This window comes from Triplophysa rosa, linkage group LG17 (genome assembly GCF_024868665.1).
Source record: "Triplophysa rosa linkage group LG17, Trosa_1v2, whole genome shotgun sequence".
In the NCBI taxonomy this organism is placed as follows: domain Eukaryota; kingdom Metazoa; phylum Chordata; class Actinopteri; order Cypriniformes; family Nemacheilidae; genus Triplophysa; species Triplophysa rosa.
In genome coordinates this window covers 15591404-15617715 of record NC_079906.1, presented here as the reverse complement: position 1 = coordinate 15617715, position 26312 = coordinate 15591404, and the positions used below count along the sequence as shown (strand labels likewise).

The following is a 26312-nucleotide window of genomic DNA, read 5'->3' as shown; positions in this document are numbered from 1 at the left end:
GTGATATCTGTTGACAAATTTAGCCGGTAAAGCGAGAACTCTCACGCAGGTGGGAAACACCCCCTGGCGGGGTGAGGGGCGTGACTCTGTGTATGATGTAACATTAGTGGATCACAGAACGGAAGCGGCAGATGATTCAATGATTGGAGGAAACTATGCAATTTATATACTTTATGAATATTATATTTTGTCTGATATTTGTATTGTTTTAATGTGGATAGAGGATAAAGAAGCAACGAAATATTCAAAATAAAATTACTAGTTTATGGGTGTTGGTTGAGCTGCTAAGGCAACCAGTTTAATCCTGTCAGAACTTGATTTTATGTTGCATAGTCCATGATCCATTGTGTCTGGACAAAATAAAAACATATTTTTTTATATAAATTGTTAAATTAGTCTTAATTAATTTGCCTAATATTAATAAATTAGTTTGAAAGGAATTAATAATTGTTATAATTAACACTGCAACATTTTACTAGCATGATGACACAAAACAAGAAAACAATTTTAAAATTTTAAACCATAGTTGCTGAAAATATCACTCTATTCAGGCCAATGTATAAATTGTACATATCATTTGGAGGCCATTACATACTGTGCCTTGCAAAAGTATTCATCCCCCTTCATTTTATTCACATTTTGTAAAGATGGAAATGTTCTATACTTTTAGATGGAACTCTGTCGCCCCTTGAAATTCACTCCCTGGACTCCGTTCCCCAGCGTTGCCCCTATTTCCAGCCCTGCATATGATGAACCCCTCGTGAAGACCTCACTTTTTTCCCATTGTTATCATGTTGGTTTACCATTTATATTGTTGATTAGAACAAAATAAATATTGTTGGGGTGGGATTACTTTGATTTCATATCATCCTAAAAGATGTTTCTTGAATTCATGGGGATAGGCCATAAAAATGTAATAGCACCCCTCCCTCCAGCCTGGTGAGGAGGCTGGTTATGTAATATTCCTGGGGCTGAGACAAGGTTTCAGGTTATTTTTCTTTAAAGATCATACCAGTGATATTCTAGATCTTCTGGGACGTCATTTGGGTCACCATGACTTATGGGTAACTATGTCAGCCTTTGCTTAGGGTCACATGTATCAGATCCAAGTGGCATTTTGACCAAATCTGCTGTGCCCTTAATGTTTTTAGGGTGTGGATTTTGTTTGATTTTGTAACTTCCCTCACCTACCTCTAACAGTCTAGCCCATGTATGTCATTTGTATGTGTATATTTTTGGCTCCCCCTGGTGGACATAGGTGTAACTATATTCTTATGCACAGGTGCGTCCATACATGAATATAAAACGTTCAGCGTTTGCTATGTGAATTTACACCTTGGGATTTATATGTTGGAGGCTAGTTGTTCATTACTACAACATAATCTTATTAGATCCCTTTCAGGGTCATAAGGTCGACACGGCAGTCACCTTTTCAGTCAAAAGAGCCCTTTCGCTACCTCCTTTCGCCTGTAGGGGGCAGGCCACACCAACACACCTCTATAAACGCACACAGAATCAGCACCACAAGACCTCACCTCTTACAGCTGAATGCCAGATCAGTAGCACTGGGAGATTTATTTACAACCTCAATTTGGTGTTTGTAAAGGAGCATAAAAATAAGTCAATGGTTTTCTCTTTTCAGTTCTATGGAATTTTAACACCGACCGAATTGCCTGTGAACCCTTTTTCAGTGCATTCCACAGAGGCTGTGTGGGCCATTGTCTTGTTGTCTTTGGGGACCGGTCACAAACTTCCACCCCCAACTCACACATACATACACACACAAAGAATGAGAAATTGGCCTTCTTCTCATTACCTATGCAATTTGTCTTCCTTATAGCAGCTCCACTGCAGCTGGTAGATATTGGGTGGAGGCCACCTAGTGTACAATTAGCCTACATCCACCTATCATCATATCAGACACCCATTTCTCTCGAACCATATCCTTTCGTGTTGGCACACACACATTCATGCACACATGCACACACCCTAACCCATGCCCTACTGATGACCATGCTTCTCTTGGTGGAGAATGTTTTTCATTCCTTCTCGGTGTCCATGAATGCTGGCTTTGTCTACCTGCTCCATCTTAAGCCACCCCTCTCCCCTCCATCTTCCTCTCCCAAGATTCTGTGATCTGTGTACTGGACAGAACTGCCATAGGTATATAGCATTCGTATGCAGTTTGTCTGAATAACTAAGAACATACGATATTAATAGGCAGAAACAAAACTAAAAGCATATTCAAAATATATTAGTTTTTCATTATTGACATATGATGTTGTATTACGCATTGCAACCAAATATGATCATAGTTTATAGTTTGACTTTCTTTGATACTCACTGTTGAATGCTCTATACGTATTTTTGAACAATAAACCAATGGATCCACATGTACAATGAATTCAACACTTGTGTTTTTATATAACTAAATATCCACATACCACCTGAATTCTTTGAGAACCTGGATCTGCAATGTCCACAAACAGGGTCAGTTTCTCAGGATAGTTCACAAGATAAGGTCTCAACCTCATAAGTATACCAGGGAGCTGCTAAGAATGCAGAGCCTTGTGGTGAATGTTTGTTTTGTTTAAGTAATCATTTTGTGTGTGTTCTAAGGTCCAGCATTGGTAAACAGTATTGGTTCAACAAAAATAAAACAACAGCTTCTGTTATATTCTCAGCACTGATTTGAGGAAATATTGCAGAAGCCTGTGGTCCTAACTATTCATTTACATCATTTTGATGAAATCAGATCTGGATCAGAAATGAAAAGTCAAAGGGGAGCTGTTAAATCTGGCTGGTGGGTGGTGTCCTAGACGTATTAAGCTTAGCTGAGGACTAAATCGCACTGTCGATGGGGATTCCTCATTCAGAAACTGCTGTCGAAAATCCTGCGTCCTAGGAAGCCGTCCCTCTGTTTGCCATAGATTTTCTCAAAAGTTATGAGAATAAATAGGAAGCTTCATGAGACCAAACATAAAGAGCGCCTTCAGCCCCCCAACGTGGACTGTAATATCAAACAGAACAGTATGGGTTCCCACGGCTGTCACAGTTTGATTATACTCACTGCGAAAAATCACAGAATATGTTAGTTTATTGTCCACAAATATGAGAGAGCACACAGTCTGTAAAAGTGTAATTGAGAAACAGATCAAATATCCCATCTTGGAGGGTATTCAAATTATATTTTTGTGAGATGTACTGTGGATGTGCTTTTAGCACTTTATAGGGATAGTTTACTAAAAAATGAAAATTCTGTCATCATTTACTTATCCTCATGTTGTTCAAAATCTGTTTATTACTTTTTTTTCTGTGGAAGACAAAAAAGATATTTTGAGAAATGTCTACAGTATTAGTGGTTTTGTGTCCATACAATGGAAGTCAATGGGGACCAATGTTGTTTGGTTACCAACGTTCTTTAAAATGTGTTCTTTTGTGTTCTACAGAAGAAAGAAAGTCAAACAGGTTTGGAAACACATAAAGGTGAGTACATGATGATTTTTCATTTTTGGGTGAACTATCCCTTTAATTACAGATTACTAGCATGTCCACTGATGTGAAGCCATGGCACATAAACCGGACCATTTGTGTTTCATGGTTTAATACACCAGTTTTTTTATTAATTATTTTATTATTCGCTTGTATTTTTGTAGCAGTACAAGATTGGTCTAAAAATACCACATTTACAAGAAACCCTCGGCCAATGCTGAATCATTGGGCATGGATCGGCCTTCTGTCACCAGGGCTTACGGTCGATGTTTCGCCAATCAGCAGGCCTAGCATCATCTGATCTCCAGCAACCCAGTCACCCTACACACCCCTGGAGCCTCACCGTCTTCCTGCCACCACCCTTCTCCTCTCTTCATCCCTCTACCTTTCCACACCCTCCCTCCATCTACAGACACGGCTCTCCGCTCCCCCACTGCCCGGTGCGCTCTCACATTCCACAGGTCTGCACACAGAGCTGCATTGTGTGTGTGTTGTACAGAGCACACAGTCAGGCCTCATACTGGACCCACAGACACACACACACATCCTCGTCGAAAAGGGTGCGTGCACAGTCGCCCAGATGATTACACACATACACGTATCCCTTCATGAAGCTAACAGACATTGAGTCAAGTGCGGGCACACAAAACCACATGCACACGTCCAAGTGATTTTCATATGCGCACATGGCTGCTTTCATTGAACTCATCTACATACACAGGATGTCTCATACAGAGGCCGAGTTTCCAATATCCTAATTCCTGTTTCGCTCTTTCATGCCTCCTTCGTTCTCTCTCATTTCTAACAGTTTGATCTTTTAATCTCAAGAGCATTGCAATATTTCTCTTCTCTTCTGTTCCCACAGTGGGACGGATAATATGGTAGATGTTTTATTGTGATTGGATTCTGAAAGAGTTACAAAGAGAAGCAGAAGGAAATAAACTAGCGTGTGGTTGCCAAATAAACTGGGGGAGACACAACAAAAATATATCTGCGGTGTTGGCAAGGAAAGTTGTAGAAACTCAATCAACAACATTAAAGCTACTGTATATTTAAAAGATCGACAAGAGATTAACAGATTTGATACATTTGAGATTTGTAACAAAGAGCTGTTGTTAAGTTTTGCAAATATCTACTTTGGGCGCCCTGGAAATTTATTTGGACTGTACTGCAAAAACAACTTGTGTGAAGCAGTTGGAGCTCTACCAGATGAATAATGTAAGCTTAGTTTAGATATCGGCCAAGTATGGAAGGTTAGTTTTTGTTTGAGAAGACTGAAACATTACCAAGAACATTGTAGACGTTAGAAATGTTGTTGAAGGCCAACCTGCTTTAGCATTAGCAATCTGTGACATTAAATGCAGATGAATATAAAAAAGCGTACCCCCGTTCTCACACCTCCAGTATAGATACATGTCCATTCAAAAGTGTTGAATTAAAGTTATCCTGAGTTTCTAAGATTACTTTGTGCAACTTTGTAGGTCAAACACTTAACACTTACTCTGTTCCAAACAGGGCATTTAGATGCACTTTCATTCAAAGGCACAGAGAGAAGCGCAACTCTTGACAGAAAAGGGCAAACAGAGCAGGGGGTGGATGGGTTTGGATGGGATTGTTCTTGAGACAGAGGAGTTTTTCCTCTTTTTTTCTCCAAAGGGGTGGGTTGGGGGGTGATATGGCTCGTATTTCAGCGCTCATGGGGGTCGGGGTTGGACTCACGTTTTGGGATAAACTAAGATTCATAAATGCGCCAGTAGACATAAAACCGCGGAGCTCTGACTAACGCGGTGGCATCTGTCTGTGTGTCTGGCGTCGGATCCTCCCAAAAAACATCCATATCCACTTTCACACTCCTCGCGAGCACAGAGCTGCCGCTTCGCCGGTTCCTCGGCGACTTTCACCCCTGAGGACCTGCATGTCTGATCTTCAGACATGTTCAGATTAGCGGATTCACGGACTCTCCTGCTACTTGTAGCAACGCATTGCGTTTTGGTATCCCTTGTGAGATGTCAGCAAGAAGATGACCGTAAGTTTGAGTTTTTCCACATTGAAATATAAAGTGCTCTGCTTAAAATGTACGGTGTTGCCATGGTGACAGGGAAAAAAGTTTGGAAAAGTGGATCAAGGAAAATGCAGTTTGGTTTGCGCGTTTTACTTCTGGATTGTGGATGTCTTTGCGCACTGCAGAAATCCAGGGTCTTGGCCAGCCCAGTGTTGCAACTTAACTAAAAAGCTGCCATTATAATCAAAGTTGTATACATTATATTGCACTTGTAGTGTACTTCATTGATTATACCATTAGCATTCTCGCTTTGCGCATCGCTCAGTGTATAGCGTGCGCGTAAAAGGTAGAATGACAGATGCTGACCCAGATGCTGATGTTGCGCACAAGGTTAACGCACAGTGCATTGTAGGCTAGAGGAAACTCGTACCTCGTATGTGAAAAAACGTTTTAACAAAGTAAAAGTAACAACCTAATTCAAATGAAATACAACCAAATAATGTTTTACATTACTTTAAAGTTATTCACTATTATTATAGTAAATTTGTGGTAATACATGGTAAAACATACTATACTTTCACTATGGTTTGTTTTCTAAGGCTGGTTTGTCTGCGTGTATGACGTATTTTTGTGAATATCCCTAAAATTGCAGGCATAGAGAATAAGGTCGTTATTTTAGCATTGTAATGACAGATATAGGCCATTAATTTATCCTCTACTGACTGTGTAAGTAAGTTCTGTTTCACTGAAGATTAGTAGCAAGTGTTTCCACAAGGGTTCAAACAGTGCACCATCAATACACTTGCAAAGTGTTTGGAAACAATAACTGCTAAATATGTTTAGGGTTTAGTTCAAGGGATTTAGAAAGAGATTTGGGGAACTAGGTTTTTGTAGGTGGATGGGGGGGGGATGGGTGTTAGGTGGTCTCTGGAATGTTGTTGAACGTACTGGTGCCACATAATCAGACTGGCAACCTCAAAGGGGCACAAGGATCTTAATATGGTAAGGTGCAAGGTGTGAAGCACCTTTACAGTTTAAACCGTGGAAGACTATGCAGTGATTGAAGACAGATTCACTTTGTGCTCATAAAATGCATGCTAAATAAATATCGAAATGGCCTTAGGCCATCTAATATTTGGAAGTAAAGTGAATCTACAGTTTAGAATAACACAGCTATAATTGCCCCATTCATGTACACTGAGTCTGGGAGTTAACATCAAATTGCACTTTCATATGAATGTTTGAAAAGCAAACACACCAAAGGGCTCTGTGTGTGTACGTGTTTGTTTGAGGGCCGTCCTTTCCGACCCACTAGGGTGTGCTTGCCCTAGTGGGATGTAAGACCATTAGATCCAGATGGAGCTGTAGAGAGAGGGGTGTGTTTGCATAAGGCACCAGGTTGTCAATGCAGCCCTGTCTGTGTTTGAGAAAGGCTCATTCATGGCTAGTGTTGTAGATTTGGGGTTCAGTTACACTCTGACTCCAGGAGCCCACATTTTTACACTAGGGTGTCAGATATGGACCCTGCAAATATTACTACTCGGTGTTGTGGTGAATGCATAATGTAAATGTAACCAGATACCAACCACCAGGTGAACTTAAATCGGAATTCTGTCTATGCATGTAAATGCAGTTTTACATATGGGATATTAATTGGTTATTTTTGTTTTGTGATATCATGTGTGGCTGCTCTGCTTCAGTTATTTCATAGGATACACACTGAAACACCATATTGCAGTGCAGGACACCTTGGTAATTTAGAAGTTGATATTTTACTATGTAGATTCATAAAGAATGAGAGCTTTGTGAACGTAGGAGTTCATGTGTGCATGTGTGTGTGTCGCTCACCTGTCTCTTACCCTCAAACATCTCTATTCTGATGCCCCCTTCTGGTGGCTACAGAAGAAGAGTTAGGCGGTTGCATCCAAGATGGCCAGCAGTACGCAGACCGTGCGGTATGGAAGCCAGAGGCGTGCCGTGTCTGTGTGTGCGACTCGGGGGCGGTGCTGTGTGACGAGGTTATCTGTGAGGACCTGAGCGACTGTGCCAATCCCATCATTCCACCTGGAGAGTGCTGTCCCATCTGCCTAGCTGAAACCGACGAGCCTATCGGTCTGCTTTCTGCTTATCATACCTGTCCTACAACCCTGCTACTTACTGTCTGCTTTGAGTTCTGTAACTATAGCAACAGTGTCACATACTAGGAGTCTACAACCTTAGGTCATGTGACAGTGTTTAGAACACAAAGCAAACATGTAAAGGGCAAAAAAGTAACACTTCTAAGTTTTATGTTACTTAATTAAAAAGTCGATTTGTATATTTCAAATTGTGTTCACTTCATTAGACCCTTAATAGAAAGTTGTTTGGTGCAGGAAAACAATTTGTCCTTGCCTCACTAAAGTATGGGATCTTGAATATAGGGAATTATTAAACAAAACTTTATAAAAAAAAAGTAAATTCACTTTAGTCTTTAAATACTACTCTCAGAAGAATACAACTGTGATGTTTTAGGTAAATGCATACGCATGATGTCATAGCAACATTTTTACAATCATCAATCATTTAAAACATAAAATGAAAAGCATTTAAGAAGTGGACTCACTTTGACCCTTGACTGTTTTGGTGCATACAACAAAAGCTAAAAAGTCCAATCATTTTGTGTCAGAAAATGAGAGGTCACGACACGGCTTCCTTCAAACAGCCCAATTAACAAAGAATTTAGAAGTGTTCTTTCAGCTTTCATGCATTTAATTGTTTTCATGCAGTTCATGTTAAATCAAACTTGACAGCTGTTCATTTTTACAAGTTTGTGTCTTGCTGCTGTACAGACACACAGAATAACAAGATGAACATACTTATTCAAAGTTTTTTTTTCTGAACATTTGCTCTCGCTGTCATCAGTTCATGTTACTGATACAGAAAGAGTGTTATTTTGTTTAATATTTGCTGAGCAGCATATCATAATGGCCTTTATGTTTCTTCTAATATTAAGCTCCAGCGTAATGCACTGCCTATCATGATTAAAACCGATCATGAGCTTGCAGCTTCCTGTTATGTTTTTAACCATTTACCTGGCAGATTGGGAAGAGAATGATGCAGTTTTGGTTCACTGCCTGGCAGGGCGCCGTTGAGTCAGTCTTTTGTGTAGTTGCAGCAGTTAAATGCTGTACATTTTGTTTTTACAGAAACACAGAATGTGTCCAACTGGTAGTCATCCTTATTATTAGTTAGTATCAGCTGACATTTAAATTAGTTTTTGGTAAAGCTCTTTGGTAATCTTGACCACTTTGTTAGTTATTTACTATGAGCTTTATAATGATATTATTTATTGTACCACTGCTAGTTTTTGATGTTTTGATTAAAAAAAAATTGTTTAATAAATATCAGTGTTTTGGATCTTTTTAATAAGATGTTATTTGTTTGAATACATGCTAAAATGTAAGAAAAATGTCTAATGCCAAACTTTATCTTCCCTTTAAATCATGACCTTCATCAACAGGGTCGATTAGTGCAAAGGTGAGACTTTTTGACTTCATATATTGTTTTAGAAATGCAAATGTTGCAAAGTTAAGAACAAATAAATGAGTTACAATAATTTAAGTCTTACATGACTTGTTTTTTATTTCCTCACAGGGACAGAAAGGAGAACCAGGCGATATTGCAGATGTAAGTGATTTCCTTGAAAGTCTTTGTGTTAAAAAATGTATCTTTGTAAAAGGTTTTTTTTAAAACTTTTTTACATTAAACTATGTTTTATTGTTTATTTTATAGGTTGTAGGACCAAAAGGACCCGCTGGCCCAATGGTGAGATGAATTACAAAAACCTACTTTAATAATTATTTACGCAACTGCAACTCCTTGCCACTAGGGGGCTCTGAAGAACGTTCATTTACCTGTTCTCATTTTTCTTCTCTTTTACATAGAGATGTAAACGATCTACAACTTTAGTATAGAACTGTTTTGACAGTGTTTTTCTGATGTTTTAGGGACCCCCAGGGGAGCAGGGACCACGTGGCGAAAGAGGATCTAAGGGTGAGAAGGTGAGAAGTTCTCAGACTGCTTTGGTATAGTAATGTCAGACCAAATGACCAGTTGGCTGGGTCCCCATGGGGGCAGTGAATGCACTGCAGCACGTTGTCATGTGAAAAGGCTTTAGCTAATCTCTTTACTTTTTAGCTTATGTTCTCAATTGTTTCTTTCCTTACTCTTAGGGAAATGTTGGCCCCAGAGGAAGAGATGGCGAACCTGGTACACCTGGTAACCCTGGACCACCTGGGCCCCCAGGACCTAATGGCACCCCTGGACTTGGAGGAGTAGGTTTCGTCTTCCTTCATTTATTCTCATTTATTTACTCTGTATGAAGCTATTTTTGTTTTAATAACGGCCTTTTGTAGGTTATTATACGTTTTTTTCTGTGTATGTGTGCAGAACTTTGCTGCTCAGATGGCTGGTGGTTTTGATGAGAAGGCCGGAGGTGCTCAGATGGGTGTGATGCAGGGACCAATGGTGAGAACAAAAACAGTCCACACACAGAAACATGTCCATATTTAAGTATATGTAATACTTTATATCCCATATATATAATGTTTTTAATAAATCTAATCAATGTTTTAAACATTTTAGGCTAATTTGTACAGATGACTCATGTTTAATTTTAATCATGTTTAATCATTTGTTATATCTGCCCCCTGGTGGAATACTCTGAAATGAAATGCATTTGATTAAGAGCAGCAATTCATCTGAAGTTTCAATCTTTAGGATTAGTCCTGTATTTAAGATGCTGTTTATTAAATCAACCAACAGATGTATGTTTGTATGACTATAAGATCAGTGCCATAAAGATTTCATTAAATAAATGATACAGTAATTTAAAACTTACAGAATCTGATTTAAATACTTGTTTTTCATATGTATGCCCCCTACTGACAAATAGTTACAGTAAGTATTTTTATATAATCAGTTTTCAGAAAGTTACAAGATTACAGTCCTTTGACGATTACAGAAACTTATAAAGATAAAGATTAGAATAACATACACTTACAGTTACTTGAGTGTCAGTATATTTTACTCAAATACTAAAAATAACAATTTAACTACATGCAAGATTCCAAAAAGAAGCCCAAACATAATCTATAATTGAGGAATATAAAACTTTTTTTTGCTGTTTTGATGTATCTTGGTGAAAGTGGCAGTGTTGCAATTTAACTTTTATCTGTTTCTACAGGGTCCGATGGGCCCCCGTGGACCTCCCGGCCCCTCTGGAGCACCTGTAAGTAACCACAGAATTTTTCCAAAGTGCTCTTATATTACCAAGTGGGGTAAAATACAACATGACATTGATTATTTTCAAATCAAAAGCGATCACTGATGAGAAAGATATGCCAACTACTAACCCTGCACTGTTATCTGTTTTATTCCAGGGCCCACAGGGTTTCCAAGGCAACCCTGGAGAGACTGGTGAACCCGGCCCTGGAGTGAGTGTACCACATTTTTGTCCAAATGAAACTGCCAGTTTGAAGGATATGCCTACATATGTGACATTTACGTACAGTTTACTAGGGATGCACCGAAATGAAAATTCTTAGCCGAAGCCGAACATGATGTGAAACACTTGGCTGAAAGCCGAATAATAACGAACACCGAAAATGTTTTTTTTGCATTTCTTCTATTTATTAAGCTATTTTTTTCACTATTGCACAAACTGAATAGTCAAGATGTGCTTTTTATAATTTGTCTTGCTTTTCAATAAAATACAATACAACTTAATACAAAAATTGAGCAAAACAAAGTAAATTCAAACAAAAAATTGAGCCGTCTCCCTTCATGAATAGCCTATATTAATTAGGCCTATAACTGACTGCTAAAATAATGTAATGTAAGTTACTCTGTACCCCTACAACAAAACACTTCATTAAAAACTGTCATTCCACATTAGGCCTATAAGCTAAAAATACGAATAAACTAAAACTGTTGGATTATTATAGGCTACATTGCAAAATGATTTGAGTAAAAAAAAAACATCCAATGCAAGCAATTCTGACTGATGCTGACTGACAAATTTCAGTTCACGTCTCTCCTCCAAACTCCGCCCACAAAAGATGACCGTTCTCTTAGAAGGTGCACAGAACATACTTTGACAAGTTGTTTAGTACAGGGAACTGTGTGCACGCGACCACTGTATGATGTCAAAGGATGTCGCGAGCGGCGGGGCTACTGTCAGACAGCCCGCTTCCGTCTGAAGTCAAGTTACCGACCGGTAAAGACGCTTTCATTCGGAAATTTACTTCCGTGCGGCAAGTCCCGTGCTGTGTCTTTCTCTAACACTTTAAAATGCTCCACACACGCACGCACGCGCTCTCTCTCTCTCTCTCTCTCTCTCTCTCTCTCTCTCTCTCTCTCTCTCTCTCTCTCACACACACACACACGCACTGCCAAAATGTTTGCGGCAGTTATAAAGCGCACGCGTCTCTCTCTCTCGCTCTCTCTCTCTGCGCTAGTTGCTGCTTGATCGTATCGTGAGTCATGTTCGGTAAAATTTATTCATAAAATTTTATTAATAAACGAAATTTATTGAGATTTTTGCTATTTTCGGGCGAACATTTTCGGTGGCCGAACATTCGGTGCATCCCTAGTATATACCCACACACATACTCACACAGCCCACACATATGACACATTTATACCCACACAGACACTGAGGTAGCTTCATGATTGAAAGGATCTGCAAGAAAACAGTTTAATTGAATTAAACAATTGTGTTACTTTAGGGTGCCATTGGACCCCGTGGACCGTCTGGGCCCCCAGGAAAATCTGGAAGTGATGTAAGTAGTTCAATGTTCAACCCATATCAAAACTATTAGTTATTTTTAGTCACTAGTTTCACTTTTATCACTGTTGTACTAACTGCACAATGTGTTCCTGCCCTCTTTCCTTCCAGGGTGAAGCTGGTAAGCCTGGCAAGGGCGGTGAGCGCGGACCCACAGGGCCTCAGGTACACATAATACTGACAGTTTTTAGTTATGTTATGCATAACTGCATTGTATTTTCATACAGTGCAATACAATGCCTCATAACAGCATCATAATTAATAAAATGTTTCAATTTATTTCTTTGACAGGGAGCTCGTGGATTCCCTGGAACTCCTGGCCTTCCTGGCATCAAGGGACACAGAGTGAGTTTCAGCTGAGACTGAAGTTTGTGTTTTTCTTTTTGCTCCTGTACAGAAATATAAATAACAAACCTTTAAATATGTTTGTAGGGACACCCAGGTCTTGATGGAGCTAAAGGAGAGAGTGGTGCTGCTGGTGCTAAGGTACAGAAACATGATAACAGTCAAACTCAAGTCAACATTCCAAATAACCAAACACTGTCCTATGAATCCAAACACAGTGTTCATTGTATCAGGCAAAGAATATGTAAATGTGTGCTGACAGGAAGATATCAGCCCATAAAACACACTAGGGCTGCAGGATGTTGACTTGCTAAATAATGTTATTTGCAATTTGCAATTTGATAATGCTAAAAAGTAATTTAAATATATATATATTAAAAAAGAAAATCATATAACCAACATACATGTTTCACATTCTTTCTGGCAAAAGAAAACGTCACTTTTTCTGTTTTGCCAGTTTTTCTGCCATCTACATCGACCATAAAACTTTGACTATACTTAACTTTTAAAAGTAAAATCATACAGTTATTGCAAAGCTTTTCAATATGCACATTTTGCATATATTTAAGTAGTTCTGATATATGTTGCAGCTCTAAAACACACATTGGTCCATAAAGCGTCATATAATCAGCATCTCAAATTATCACATATTTATAATCACATATTTACAGTTATGCACATTTATGGATTTACACACCATTTTTGACTGGCTAATCTATATAAATTCATCTGATTTTCACACGCAGTTTTCACATATTTAATGGTAAATGTTTTTTACAACACATGGTTAGAGTCAACAGTAACAGTCCTTTTTTATAGAATTGTCTGCAGTAATGAGAATATATGCAAATCAATACAGCATGTACATGTACACCCAGAGTATCAAACACACTACTAGTTCACAAAAAGCCTAAAATCTTGAGGACAGTTTATAATGTGGCTTTGATCACAGTTTAATTCTTACATTATCCAGCTGCCAAACGTACATTATTAGGACAGATAGATATGTGTATATATCATCTGCAGGACAACATTAATCTCTACTCTCTCTCTCTCTTTCTCTCTCTCCATCCAGGGTGAATCAGGTACCGCTGGTGAGAATGGTGCTCCTGGACCAATGGTGAGTAACCAACGACATCAGATCATGACCATATCACCTGTCTCATCTGTATCATGGAAATACTAAACTTTTTCTCACCCTGGCAAAATCCACCTAATTCTGTACCTTTAATTTAACTTTTGTCCACCAGGGTCCACGTGGTCTGCCTGGTGAGAGAGGTCGTCCTGGAGCTTCTGGTGCTGCTGTAAGTGCATACTCAGTGTAGTATACAACATTGTTACAGTTTTTAATGCAATTTTTATGTGCTGGCTAAAAATACATAAAGTTTTTAACAGTTGATGGTGAGTTCAAGCTATAATGCTTGTTCTTATGTCTGTCCACAGGGTGCCCGTGGTAATGATGGTCTGCCTGGTCCTGCTGGTCCACCTGTAAGTGCACTTCCTCAAAAAGTTGTCACATAGGCTATCAGAAGACCTTTACCATACTAGAAGACATATGATCTTTAAATAACTGTGCACGATGTACTAATCATCTCTCTCATTTGTTGATGTGTTTTGTTCTTAGGGCCCTGTTGGTCCTGCTGGTGCTCCAGGTTTCCCAGGATCCCCTGGTGCTAAGGTAAAATATCTGTCATCTCCAGAAGAAATTTTCATGAGACACAAGGAAAGGCTCAGTGGAGTTATGTGATCTTCACTCCCGCAGGGAGAAGCTGGTCCCACTGGTGCTCGGGGACCCGAGGGCCAACAAGGACAACGTGGAGAGGCTGGTACACCTGGATCACCTGGACCTGCTGGTGCTTCTGTAAGTAAAACCATTAAGATAATGATGAAGATGCCTTTACTCATCCAGTGTCACATCATTTGGACAAAACTTTGCATCAACCACTTTTTGCACAAGAGGTACATGTTTTAGTGTATATTGTTTATACTTTTAATACAAGTAATAATAATTTGCATCGAGACATACATTTTTAAAGAGTTTTGTACCTCAGAACATAATTTAAAATTCACATACTGTAACATACAGTTACATGTTGTTAATGACAGTGATTTTTGTCACATTCTACAGGGTAACCCTGGTACTGATGGTATTCCAGGAGCCAAAGGGTCTGCTGTGAGTATATCTTCCCACAACATTCTTAAACATTATTATCATACATCCACTTGGTCTTTGATTGATTTATCAGCAACATGTCTCTTGGAAACATACTTACAACGTGTTACCCTCTGACAGGGAGGTGCTGGTATTGCTGGTGCCCCAGGTTTCCCAGGACCCCGTGGCCCACCAGGACCTCAGGGAGCCACTGGACCTCTTGGGCCTAAAGGACAATCTGTACGCAATCATGTTCAGAATCAAATAAAATAAATATGCCGTATGTAATTATATAAGTATTCTTGGACAGCATTTTAAAGTGAATTGTTTTCATGTTTACAGGGTGATCCTGGCATCCCAGGATTCAAAGGCGAAGCTGGACCCAAGGGAGAGCGTGTAAGTGCCAATATCTCAACATTGTTCTTATTACTAGCTATGATATTATGACCAAGACGTTGTGAAATATCCTAGCAACTTAATCAAGCCTATCCTTTATCCTTTTAACATATAGGGTGTTGCTGGACCTCTAGGTCCTCCTGGGCCCTCAGGAGAGGAAGGCAAAAGGGGACCCAGAGGAGAGCCCGGTTCTGCTGGACCTCTTGGACCTCCTGGAGAGAGAGTGAGTTTTACACGTCTGTGTTTCATACTGTGCGGTGGCAGAATGATAAAGCTCTTAAAATAGCTCGCTAATGAGTCCAACTCTTAAAACTGTACATGTTATGCGTTATTTTTCTAGGGAGCTCCAGGTAACCGTGGATTCCCTGGTCAGGATGGTTTAGCTGGAGCAAAGGTTGGTGAAAGACATATTAAGAGTTATAATAGGTAAGACGACTTTTTGTCCTTGTACTCAAATGTTCTTCACTGTGATAGGGTGCACCTGGTGACCGTGGTATTCCTGGTTTGAGTGGACCCAAAGGAGCAACTGGAGATCCTGGTCGCACAGGCGAGCCTGGTCTTCCTGGAGCTAGAGTGAGTCATTATGTTGGAGTTATATTTTTAGGATTTACACGAGGTCATTTGGAATCATGTCTTGACTGACTATTCACGACTCAAAAACCGAATGCCATAAAAACATTATATGATATACAGAACGTGATAAACGTATACAGTCTCATATGACTATTTTCTATTTCTGTTGCTTTAAGAATTTCATACTACTTCATTGTTGAAACTGTTAACATTTTGGTAGTTACAAAACCCATTTAATTTCAGCAAGCAGAAGAGTTCATATTCAATAATATTCTGTCCTGTCTTCTAACAGGGTCTCACTGGTCGTCCTGGTGATGGTGGACCTCAAGGAAAAGTTGGACCAAGTGTGAGTATCTCTAAATTTTCAATCATCCCTAATTGGTAAACCATTCCCACAGTCAATTTGTGTTAATGCAAATGCTCCACTTTTCATAGTGGATGAGACTCTTAGACCCAACATAATTTGAAAGCACTTCATTTGTTGTAGGGAGCCCCTGGTGAAGATGGACGACCTGGTCCCCCTGGTCCTATTGGAACTCGTGGTCAGCCTGGAGTGATGGGTTTCCCTGGCCCCAAGGGAGCCAATGTATGACCATCACAGTATTTCCTCACATCATTTATAACAGAAATTTCACATTCACAGTTTGTGTACGTCATGAAACATCATGAATTATATTTCTCATCCACAGGGCGAACCTGGAAAACCTGGAGAAAAAGGTCTTCTTGGACGCACTGGTCTGAGAGTAAGTCATCAGCTCAGAATGGTCCATAATATGTACTGTATGTCTAGATAACTTGATCTTATGTTTGGTATGCCAATTTAATGACACTAGATCCTTGAGACGACATTTCACACATCACACTTTTTAGCAAAATATAGCAAAACAACAAAACCAATATACAAATGTATTTCTTCTTTTCTTTCGTCATTAGGGTTTGCCTGGTAAAGATGGAGAGACTGGACCTTCTGGTCCTCCTGGCCCTCATGTGAGTATTACTGCACAGCATTACCCAAAATGCTTTATGCCTTTCATTTCTCCACTGGTTAGTATTAATATCCCATTGGCCGTTTGCTAAAATGTGCTTTCAATGTAATTATTAGGGTGCTGTCGGTGAGAGAGGAGAACAAGGTCAGCCTGGTCCTTCTGGCTTCCAGGTACATTTCTAAATTTAAATATTGTGTATGTTGAAATTGTGAAAGAAAAATTCTTTATAAGTAATGATAATTGTCAATTCAAGTGATCATGTTTTAAAAAAATACGTTGGTTTGCACAGGGTCTGCCAGGTCCTTCTGGGCCCCCCGGAGAGTCCGGTAAACCAGGTGACCAGGTGAGAATTGCTTTAGATACTTTAGATCAGGCTACATCATGTGTGCTGTTCTGGTGTCATTAGTGACCGGAGTCATCCTAACTATGGTCATTTCGCTCATGCCTGCTCTGTAGGGTCTTCCTGGAGAGGGCGGAGCTGCTGGAATCACTGGACCAAGAGTGAGTTACTGTTTATAACCAACAAAACTCCCAAATTGCAAAATATGGAAATCCCAAGTAACGTTTTATTTATTTTGTCTAAAACTTACTTTGACACTATGCTGTGCCTCTTTTAGGGTGAACGTGGTTTCCCTGGTGAGAGAGGAAGTGCTGGCCCTCAGGGACTTCAGGGACCCAGGGGTCTTCCAGGAACAGCCGGAACTGATGGACCCAAGGTAATACACCACATTTGACTAAGACCAAGACTCTCCATCATTCTTTATTTTCTGCCTTTGAAATTATGTTAACAGTGTAAGAAAAAAGACATATGGATTAACATAAATATTTAAAGCTTTTGCATAATCTAAATACATTGCAATTCTTGCAGAATATTAAGTATTTTTAAGTTTTTCTTTAAATATTTCAAGATACTAACATATTCCAGACTTATGGACTCCAGTGTATTTGACTTGGCTAACACTTTGAGCCATCTCTTAACCCCACATGCCTCTGTTTGATTTCCATCAGGGTGCTATTGGACCTGCTGGAGCTTCCGGTGCTCAGGGTTCTCACGGTCTGCAGGGAATGCCTGGTGAGAGAGGAGCTGTTGGAATCTCTGGAGCTAAAGGTGACAGAGTAAGTATCTTCAGTCATCTGTCCTCCCTGTGACTACATCAACCCGAGGCCCATTGCAGTACTACCACTGTACACGTCGCTTAAATCCACATGCATCAGCTGACTGATTGAATAATCGAGCATCTCTTTCTCTAGGGTGACAGCGGAGAGAAAGGACCTGAAGGTGCTTCTGGCAAAGATGGCTCTAGAGTATGTTCTGTTATGTTCCCAACACAAATATGGAAGACTTATGATCTAAAGTCAGGAAAGTGCTGGTTTTGTCTCTTATTTGTCATGTGATCGTCATTTTTTTAGGGCTTGACTGGTCCGATTGGTCCACCTGGTCCTGTTGGTCCCAATGGCGCAAAGGTGAGTGTCTAATCTCTGTGTTCTGCCATCCATAGTAACATGGTTTAAATGATCAATGTTTTATTCTCTGTTCTTTTTCTTCTCTTACAGGGTGAAACTGGTACCATTGGCCCAATTGGCTCTCCTGGTGTCCGTGGTGCCCCTGTAAGCAAAAATTAAATGTGATTTCATGTGATTAGTGTAATTATAATTAGACAGCAGGTTTAGAGAGAAAATACCATTTGGTTCTGGCATTTTTCAAAAGTAACAGCCATTTTGTTTTAGATTCTGGTAGTCATCCCACTAATATTTATTTATTTTCAGGGTGATCGTGGTGAGATTGGTGCACCTGGACCTGCTGGATTTGCCGGACCTCCTGTAAGTAGAACCACAGCCACATAGAGTAAACCTCAATTATCTCCGGAGATGAATGATATGTTTATGAAGTAAATAAGGTCAGAAGTTAAGCCTCATTAAGAGGAAAGATCACAATGACACACGACACGACAACCAGTTGTGTATATTGGGAATGCAATGGTATATTCTGATTGGATTATAATACAATTTTATTAGTATAGAATATTCTTTGACATAAAATGGGATGTTCACCCAACTATGTCATCCTTTACTCACCCTCGTGTGGTTTAAAACCTGCCTATCAAAACCTCTTTCTTCTGTGGAACACAAAAGAAGATTGTTTGAGAAATGTCTCAGTGGTCAATGTGCCTATACAATGAAATCACCTTGAAGATATCTTCTTTTGTGTTCTGCAGAAGAAAGTCATACAGGTTTAAATGACATGAGGGTGAATGAATGATGACAGAACTTTCATTTTTGGATGGACTATCCCTTTAAATAAGGGATATTATATTATATATATCATTTTCTTGTCATGTGGAAGATAAAATACTAAAATAGAGAGTTGGGCCTTAACGTTGATTTACGGTAATGCAGAATCTGATTCCAATCTCTTGCCTTCCTCCACAGGGTGCTGATGGCCAGCCTGGAATTAAGGGAGAGCACGGTGAGTCAGGACAGAAAGGTGATGCTGGAGCATCCGGACCCCAGGGTCCATCAGGAGCACCCGGCCCACTGGTAAGTGCTTAAGACAAGTTTTGGTTTTGGACAAGTTGTGGTGCTCAAAATTTGTTTTTGCCATTTGATGTTTTTTAAATGGTTTTGCGTAGTGCATAGACTTTTACCATTTGGCTCTTCAATGTACGTTTGCTTATTGTTAGGGCCCAACTGGTATTGCTGGACCCAAGGGAGCACGTGGAGCCCAAGGAGCCCCTGTGAGTTTCTTAACAAGTCAATTACTCATGAATGTATTTTGCAGTTAGTATGCTGTCCAATGTTTAATATTTTTTACTTTATTTGACACTAAAGATATTTGATAATATCATATGAGATTAACCAAAATCTTTGCTGTGTTCTAGGGTGCCACTGGTTTCCCTGGTGCTGCAGGAAGAGTTGGTACACCTGGCCCCAATGTAAGCCTTATTAAACCTCTTTGTGCTTTCTCCATAGTTCTTGCAGATGTACAGTCTATTCTCTATTTACATGTTTTTTCTCTCCTCTCAGGGTAACCCTGGTGCTGCTGGTCCAGCCGGTCCTGCTGGAAAGGATGGTCCTAAGGGCATCCGCGGTGATGCTGGTCCCCCTGGAAGAGCTGGAGATGCTGGACTGCGTGGACCTTCTGGTTCTCCTGGAGAGAAGGGAGAGCCTGGAGAGGATGGTCCTCCTGTAAGGCTCAGATTGATACCCATTTTCAATATTGCCATTTGTAACCGCTGTATTCTGCAATCAAATTTTAATCTATCTTCTCTCTGTATTTCCTCATATGTAGGGTCCTGATGGTCCTTCCGGTCCTTCTGGTCTTGCTGGTCAGCGTGGTATTGTTGGTCTGCCTGGTCAACGTGGTGAAAGAGGTTTCGCCGGACTTCCAGGACCCTCTGTAAGTAAACAACCCCCAGTGGAAACATCAATACATGCCTGGTACATATCACATCGTTTACCATGACAAGACTTCCTTGGTTTATAAGCTTCACTAGAGCAATGCTGGTCAACCAGCTAAATATTGCTGGTCAACATCATTGCTATGCCGGTTCATAATCCAGACCAGCAAGAAACACCTTGGATATACTGTTTATAATCTGATATAGGATATAATCTGACATGAATGATTTACAAATTACTGATCTGTACCACAGGGAGAGCCTGGCAAACAGGGAGCTCCTGGCAGTTCTGGTGACCGTGGACCTCCTGGTCCTGTTGGACCTCCTGGATTGACTGGACCTGCTGGAGAGCCTGGACGTGAGGTAAAGAATGCATGCATGAATTACAACTGGACTATCTCATATTTTATTGGTTTTAGAGAGTTCTAACTGGAAAACACTGTCAATTCTGTATCTCTTTAGGGTAATGCTGGATCTGATGGTCCACCTGGTAGAGATGGTGCTGCTGGTGTAAAGGTGAGTAAAGAAACACTTGTGGTGTTCTGTCTCTTTTAAATTACAAAACAGTTAAAGTATTCTAAATATTTCATAAAAGTGATTTTAAAAGAACCAGTTTCCAAATGGCTGACATATGTCATGTGTTTTGTTCTTTTCTAGGGTGAGCGTGGTAACTCTGGCCCGATTGGAGCTCCTGGAGCTCCTGGTTCCCCTGGTGCTCCTGGTTCCGTTGGCCCAGTTGGAAAGCAGGGAGACAGAGGAGAGAATGTGAGTACAATACCTTTCTGTCCTGCAATCCCATAATCACCCACATAGGTATCATATCATAGACTATGTAAGGATTCTCTGGATGCAGTTTCAAGCAGACATACACAAAAAACAGTAACATGTACACAATAACCAAACCGTTGACAGTCTGTCCACAGGTTATCTTCTTTTCTAGCAAAGTAATTATATCACTAAAATAAGAGAGATCCTTATGAAGATTAAAAAACATTAGCAGTGTTCTCATATCAGGTGTTGTTGCAATATTTAACACTTCCCTTTTTTATTCTGAAGGGCCCACAAGGACCTGCTGGACCCCCTGGATCTGCTGGAGCTAGAGGCATGGTTGTAAGTACACTTTATGAAGAGAGCAGATAAAACATAAAGCTTGAAATGTACACTGACATAAAAATGTATATATTTATTGTTGTAAGAAGAAAATAGAGTACATCCACCTGTAGAGTTGAGTTTTTCCATCCAAGCAAGTTTGGAAACATAATTCATTTTACACTGCAAATCATCATATAGCAGTTAATTTCTGGTGACTTTGATGATCCTCACATTATTTTAATCCCTCATGTTTGTGTATCTCTTCATCAGGGACCCCAAGGACCTCGTGGTGATAAGGGTGAGGCTGGAGAGGCTGGAGAGAGAGGACAGAAAGGACACAGGGGATTCACTGGTCTGCAGGGTCTTCCTGGACCTCCTGTGAGTTTTATCTACTAAGCCTAATAAAGATGATGTTGGTAAGAGATTGGAAATTTGTCAACACTTTATTTGTGTCTCTCATTAAAGGGTGCTCCCGGAGACCAGGGTGCTGCCGGACCTGCTGGACCATCTGGTGCTAAGGTAAGTGACTGATTTGTTTTACAGGTTTTCATAGTAGTGAATTAGCAAAAGTATTAATATACTCATAAATAAATATAATATAATAATAAACTTTTTTTAATAATCAGATGGGTTATTAAAGTTCTGTAATTTCTTGTTTGTATAGGGACTTGCCGGACCTGTTGGACCTGCTGGTAAGGATGGTTCTAATGGTCAGCCTGGACCCATTGGACCACCTGGACCTCGTGGGCGTTCTGGAGAAACTGGCCCTGTTGTGAGTGCAGCCTACAAACTAAACTTATCACAAATTTTGTATATACTTCAAAAAGTATACAAATATGTAGAAATAATGAAGAACATGTTTGATTTTTTAGTTATTTCCCTTTTTGTTCTAATTAGGGTCCACCTGGTAACACCGGACCCCCTGGCCCTCCCGGTCCCCCAGGCCCTGGCATTGACATGTCTGCCTTTGCCGGGTTGGCTCACACCGAGAAGGGACCCGATCCCCTGCGTTATATGCGTGCCGACGAGGCCTCCAGCTCTCTTAGACAGCATGATGTAGAAGTGGGTGCCACACTCAAGTCAATCAACAGCCAGATCGAGGACATCCGCACCCCCGATGGCTCCCGTAAGAACCCTACCCGTAGCTGCCGAGACTTGAAGCTGTGCCACCCTGAATGGAAGAGCGGTAAGAGAACATATACACAATGACAAAGTTAGACAGCACCTATTATTGTTTACAGTATGTTTACAGGCACTTTAGTTTCTATAATATTTAGTTTTGCCATACTTGGATAACCATGGTTTTTGTAATTTGGTGCATAGGTGACTACTGGGTCGATCCTAACCTTGGCAGCAGTGCTGATGCCATCAAAGTGTACTGTAACATGGAGACCGGAGAGACCTGCTTGAAGCCCAGCACTCCCAAGATCCCACGCAAGAACTGGTGGACCAGCAAGAGCAAGACGCACAAGCACATTTGGTTCGGCGAGAGCATGAACGGCGGATTCCACGTGAGTAACGTTGAATATGGAGTTCAGTGAGTTTGCTCAGGGTCCTGGCTAGGGATGTAACGATTCACTCAGCTCACGATGCGATGCGAGTCACGATTCTGATCTCACGATGCGATTTATTCACGATTTACTCACGATTTATTTTTACAAAATGAGTTGAAACAAATTAGAAATGAACAACTTCCCTTGCATTATTTCTTAAATGCTTCACGTTTTTTTGTATAATAAAATAATGTTTTATTTCAAATAACAAAACTAAACTGCAATTTTATAACAAATTAATAATAGAAAAAGTCTCTTTAATATAAACAAACTAATACTGTCTGAGTTTTTCATGGATTTTTTTGCATTTAAGAAATATCAGCATGTCCACGTTTAGATTTGCAGTGAAAATAGCGGCCCCTGCTGTTCAAAAAATGTATTGCGATTCAGTTCACACCTCAACCGATTTGAATCGTCACTCATTATAACCGATTTTCAACCGGCTCACGGTGAATCGTTACATCCCTAGTCCTGGCCTTTTTAACATTCGTGCTTAATGTAAAGTTTAAATAAGAAATATAATGTCCAGATCAATTAAACAAGAAAGTATACTAGAGGAAGTGTGCCACAACAAGGCACATTTGGATCGATTATACAAGGCTTGTAAATTCTCGTCCTCTGGTTTGGGGAGCTGTTCGTGGGCCTGAAAATCTATGTCATCCAATCTTAAACCAGTAAAAATGAGGAGACATGTGTATTCCTGGCCAGATGGAGAACTGTCTTGCATCATTTCGTTTTTCTTTAAATGACCATGATTGTAAATAAAAGCCTTTCTCATTTTCTGTTTCAGTTTAGCTATGCTGAAAACGGCCAGACCAGCACCGCCAACATCCAGATGAACTTCCTGAGGCTGCTGTCTACTGAGGCCACTCAGACCATCACCTACCACTGCAAGAACAGCGTGGCTTACATGGACCAAGCCACAGGCAACCTGAAGAAGGCCCTTCTCCTGCAGGGATCCAACGACGTGGAGATCAGAGCAGAGGGCAACAGCCGCTTTACCTATGGCGTGCTGGAAGATGGCTGCAAGGTAAGCCAAATAATACATTATACTCTTTGAGTGTTCTAATAAGGAAACATATGTCGGTGAGACAGTGTTATTTACATTGATATTTCTGTCTTGTGTTATAGAAGCACACAGGTCAGTGGGCCAAGACTGTGATTGAGTACAAAACTCAGAAGACATCCAGGCTGCCCATCGTGGACATTGCTCCCATGGACATCGGAGGAGAGGATCAGGAGTTCGGAGTGGACATTGGTGCAGTCTGCTTCTTGTAAAGGAAACCAAACCTATGTGGATTATGAGATAAGACATGGAAAAATACCAATGATGAGCAATAATTGTGAGGATGCAATACACATTCCAAATCATGAAACATGGAAGAAAAGAAAATTGAGTTTTTTTTCTCTAAAAAGCAACCACGTTTAGCGCACTGGAATCCTCGCGCTAAACGGGATCGTCCCAAACAGTCCCTCCCTCTGAAATCCAGCCATGTTTCCCGCAAGCCCTCCTGATGGGAGCCAAGAGGGGGACTAAACAAGCAAGAGATTAAACGAAAGACAGAAACATGGCTTGATGTCATCACTTCCTGCAGGGGTGGGCAGGTGATGCTGTACAGCGTTATGGCTGGATACCACAGTAGTCCCTCCCACTAAAGAAGGCCACGCCCAGTTCCATTTCACCCCTCCCTCTGCTTCTTGACTGTGACTCAGAAGAAACATCACATTCTGCAAGATTTTGTGAAATGTTAAATCTGAGGAGGGAACAAGTTCATATTTACTGTGTATAATAACAAAAATCTCGATACGTACTGAAGCAGCCAGATCTATATATTTTCACAATTATATATGTTTGTGTGTAAGCATGTGCCTGTTCACACCAACATTATTTTGGGGGAAGTGCAGTACCATTTCATTTTTGTTTTTCTTTTTTTTTTGGTCCTTTTTTGTGTACCTTCTTCCCTTGGTTGCCCATAAAAGGAAGTTTTGGTCCCTTGACATAAGAGCAAACAAAAAAATTAATAAATTTGGAACCAATTTCTATTTTTGTTTATTTGCATGATCTTCATTCTTTAAAGAAAAGCTACCTCACACAGGAAAAACGTCAAAATCTGGATTTGAACAGAAGCAGCCTGGGCTTCGAGAATGGTCAGGAAAACGCCCCGGCATGGCTCAGTCCATCTTCAGAAGGTGCTATTAGTTTCCATCTATCAGTCAGTATTCCCAAAATTCCCAGATCACCCCACTCCCTAGCTAGCCTCATTCAACACACACAGCCTGTTCGGAGGATGCGGAATCACACGGGATGATCAAAAGACAGAGGGACTCTTTTGGGAATGCCGGAAGTTTGCTCCCAAAGCATCTCCGTAGCGCTGAGCAGGATGCGTGTGTGTTGTGTGAGGGTGTGTATATTTTTGTTATATTAATAATATTATGATCATGATCTTTTTTTGTTTGTTCTCTCTTTTTAATTCTGGTTTTGTTACGATTTTAATTAATGTAAATTGAAAATAAAGGAAAAAACAAGGAATTATGAAGTCAGATTTTAATTGTGTTTTTAATACTTTTAAATGAGCAAAACTATAGTTTGCTGTGTGTGTGTGTTTGCTTGTGAGTGTTAGTGTTTTGAATTTGCTAGAAGCTTTCAAGGATAGGTATCAGACAGAGGCTTAGACAACAGCTTGCACAGAGAAAAAGCTTCTAAAAAGAAAAAGGACAGAAAAAGCTTTAAACAAAAACAACAACAGGAAAGTAAACAGCCATTTAGAGCCCAGAGTCTTTTAGAAAATTGACAAGATTCAAAACCATCCAGCATAATTTATAAAATATTTGAAAGAGATTAATATTAAATAGCATCCAGCAAGACTATAATAGACTTTAAGCAAGGTTTATGGCTGTTCTTAAGAGAACACATTCTAAAACAAGTACCATACACACAATTGTATTGAGGTAGACCTTAAGGGATAGTTCACCCAATAATGAAAATCTGTCATCATTTATTCAGCCTCAGATTGTTACAAACTTGTATACATTTATTTGTTCTTCTGAACACAATATATTTGGAAGGATGTCAGATCTCATTTCCCATAAAAACTATGGGAGTCAATGGAGAATAAGATCTGACATTCTTCACAAAACATCTTCCAGTGTGCTCAGCAGAACAAATAAATTTATACAGGTTTGGAACAATCTGATGGTGTGTAAATGATGACAGAATTTTCATTGTTGGGTGAAGTATCCCTTAAATACTTGGGTCATGTGAATACATACCATCAAGCATCAATCTATATTTTCAATGGTAACATAGGGTACGTAGTACAGTGTAGAACCTCATTCACTGTTTTGCTTTTAACCAGAAGGGTCTGCCTCATACAGTTCAAAATATGTCAAGAGACAAAATGTACATAAAACAAAAAGAGTATGAATGAATAGATTTTGCTGTTGGATGAGACCAAATGTTTTAACCCACATTCAAGGCAGGTTGCATGCACCTATGA

General features: G+C 40.0%; 1 protein-coding gene across 2 annotated transcripts; it reads left to right on the top strand.

The window, feature by feature from the left end:
* Positions 1-5246: 5246 nt before the first annotated feature.
* col2a1a (collagen, type II, alpha 1a) lies at positions 5247-25339 on the top strand. Of its 2 annotated transcripts, XM_057357147.1 has the most exons (54): positions 5247-5518; positions 7397-7606; positions 8994-9010; positions 9128-9160; positions 9266-9298; positions 9481-9534; positions 9706-9807; positions 9923-10000; positions 10719-10763; positions 10915-10968; positions 12262-12315; positions 12432-12485; positions 12612-12665; positions 12753-12806; positions 13741-13785; positions 13916-13969; positions 14109-14153; positions 14290-14343; positions 14428-14526; positions 14794-14838; positions 14959-15057; positions 15160-15213; positions 15329-15436; positions 15554-15607; positions 15688-15786; positions 16079-16132; positions 16274-16372; positions 16476-16529; positions 16720-16773; positions 16889-16942; positions 17062-17115; positions 17229-17273; positions 17390-17488; positions 17781-17888; positions 18024-18077; positions 18183-18236; positions 18327-18380; positions 18540-18593; positions 19203-19310; positions 19454-19507; positions 19652-19705; positions 19797-19958; positions 20062-20169; positions 20426-20533; positions 20633-20686; positions 20828-20935; positions 21227-21280; positions 21533-21640; positions 21728-21781; positions 21927-22034; positions 22160-22448; positions 22586-22773; positions 23606-23845; positions 23947-25339. In XM_057357147.1, exons 1-54 carry the CDS (start codon positions 5425-5427, stop codon positions 24091-24093), a joined length of 4473 nt encoding a protein of 1490 aa, XP_057213130.1. In that variant the 5' UTR covers positions 5247-5424; the 3' UTR covers positions 24094-25339. The 2 variants fall into 2 exon arrangements, with proteins under 2 accessions (XP_057213130.1, XP_057213131.1); XM_057357148.1 differs by lacking the exon at positions 7397-7606.
* The last annotated feature ends 973 nt before the right edge of the window (positions 25340-26312 follow it).

Excerpts from the sequence above, each read along its gene's own strand:
- col2a1a (XM_057357147.1), top strand. The coding sequence starts at position 5,425 with ATGTTCAGATTAGCGGATTCACGGACTCTCCTGCTACTTGTAGCAACG. Across the intron at positions 19,959-20,061 it reads CTGGAGAGGATGGTCCTCCT|GGTCCTGATGGTCCTTCCGG; the intron begins GTAAGGCTCAGA and ends CCTCATATGTAG. Across the intron at positions 20,687-20,827 it reads ATGGTGCTGCTGGTGTAAAG|GGTGAGCGTGGTAACTCTGG; the intron begins GTGAGTAAAGAA and ends GTTCTTTTCTAG.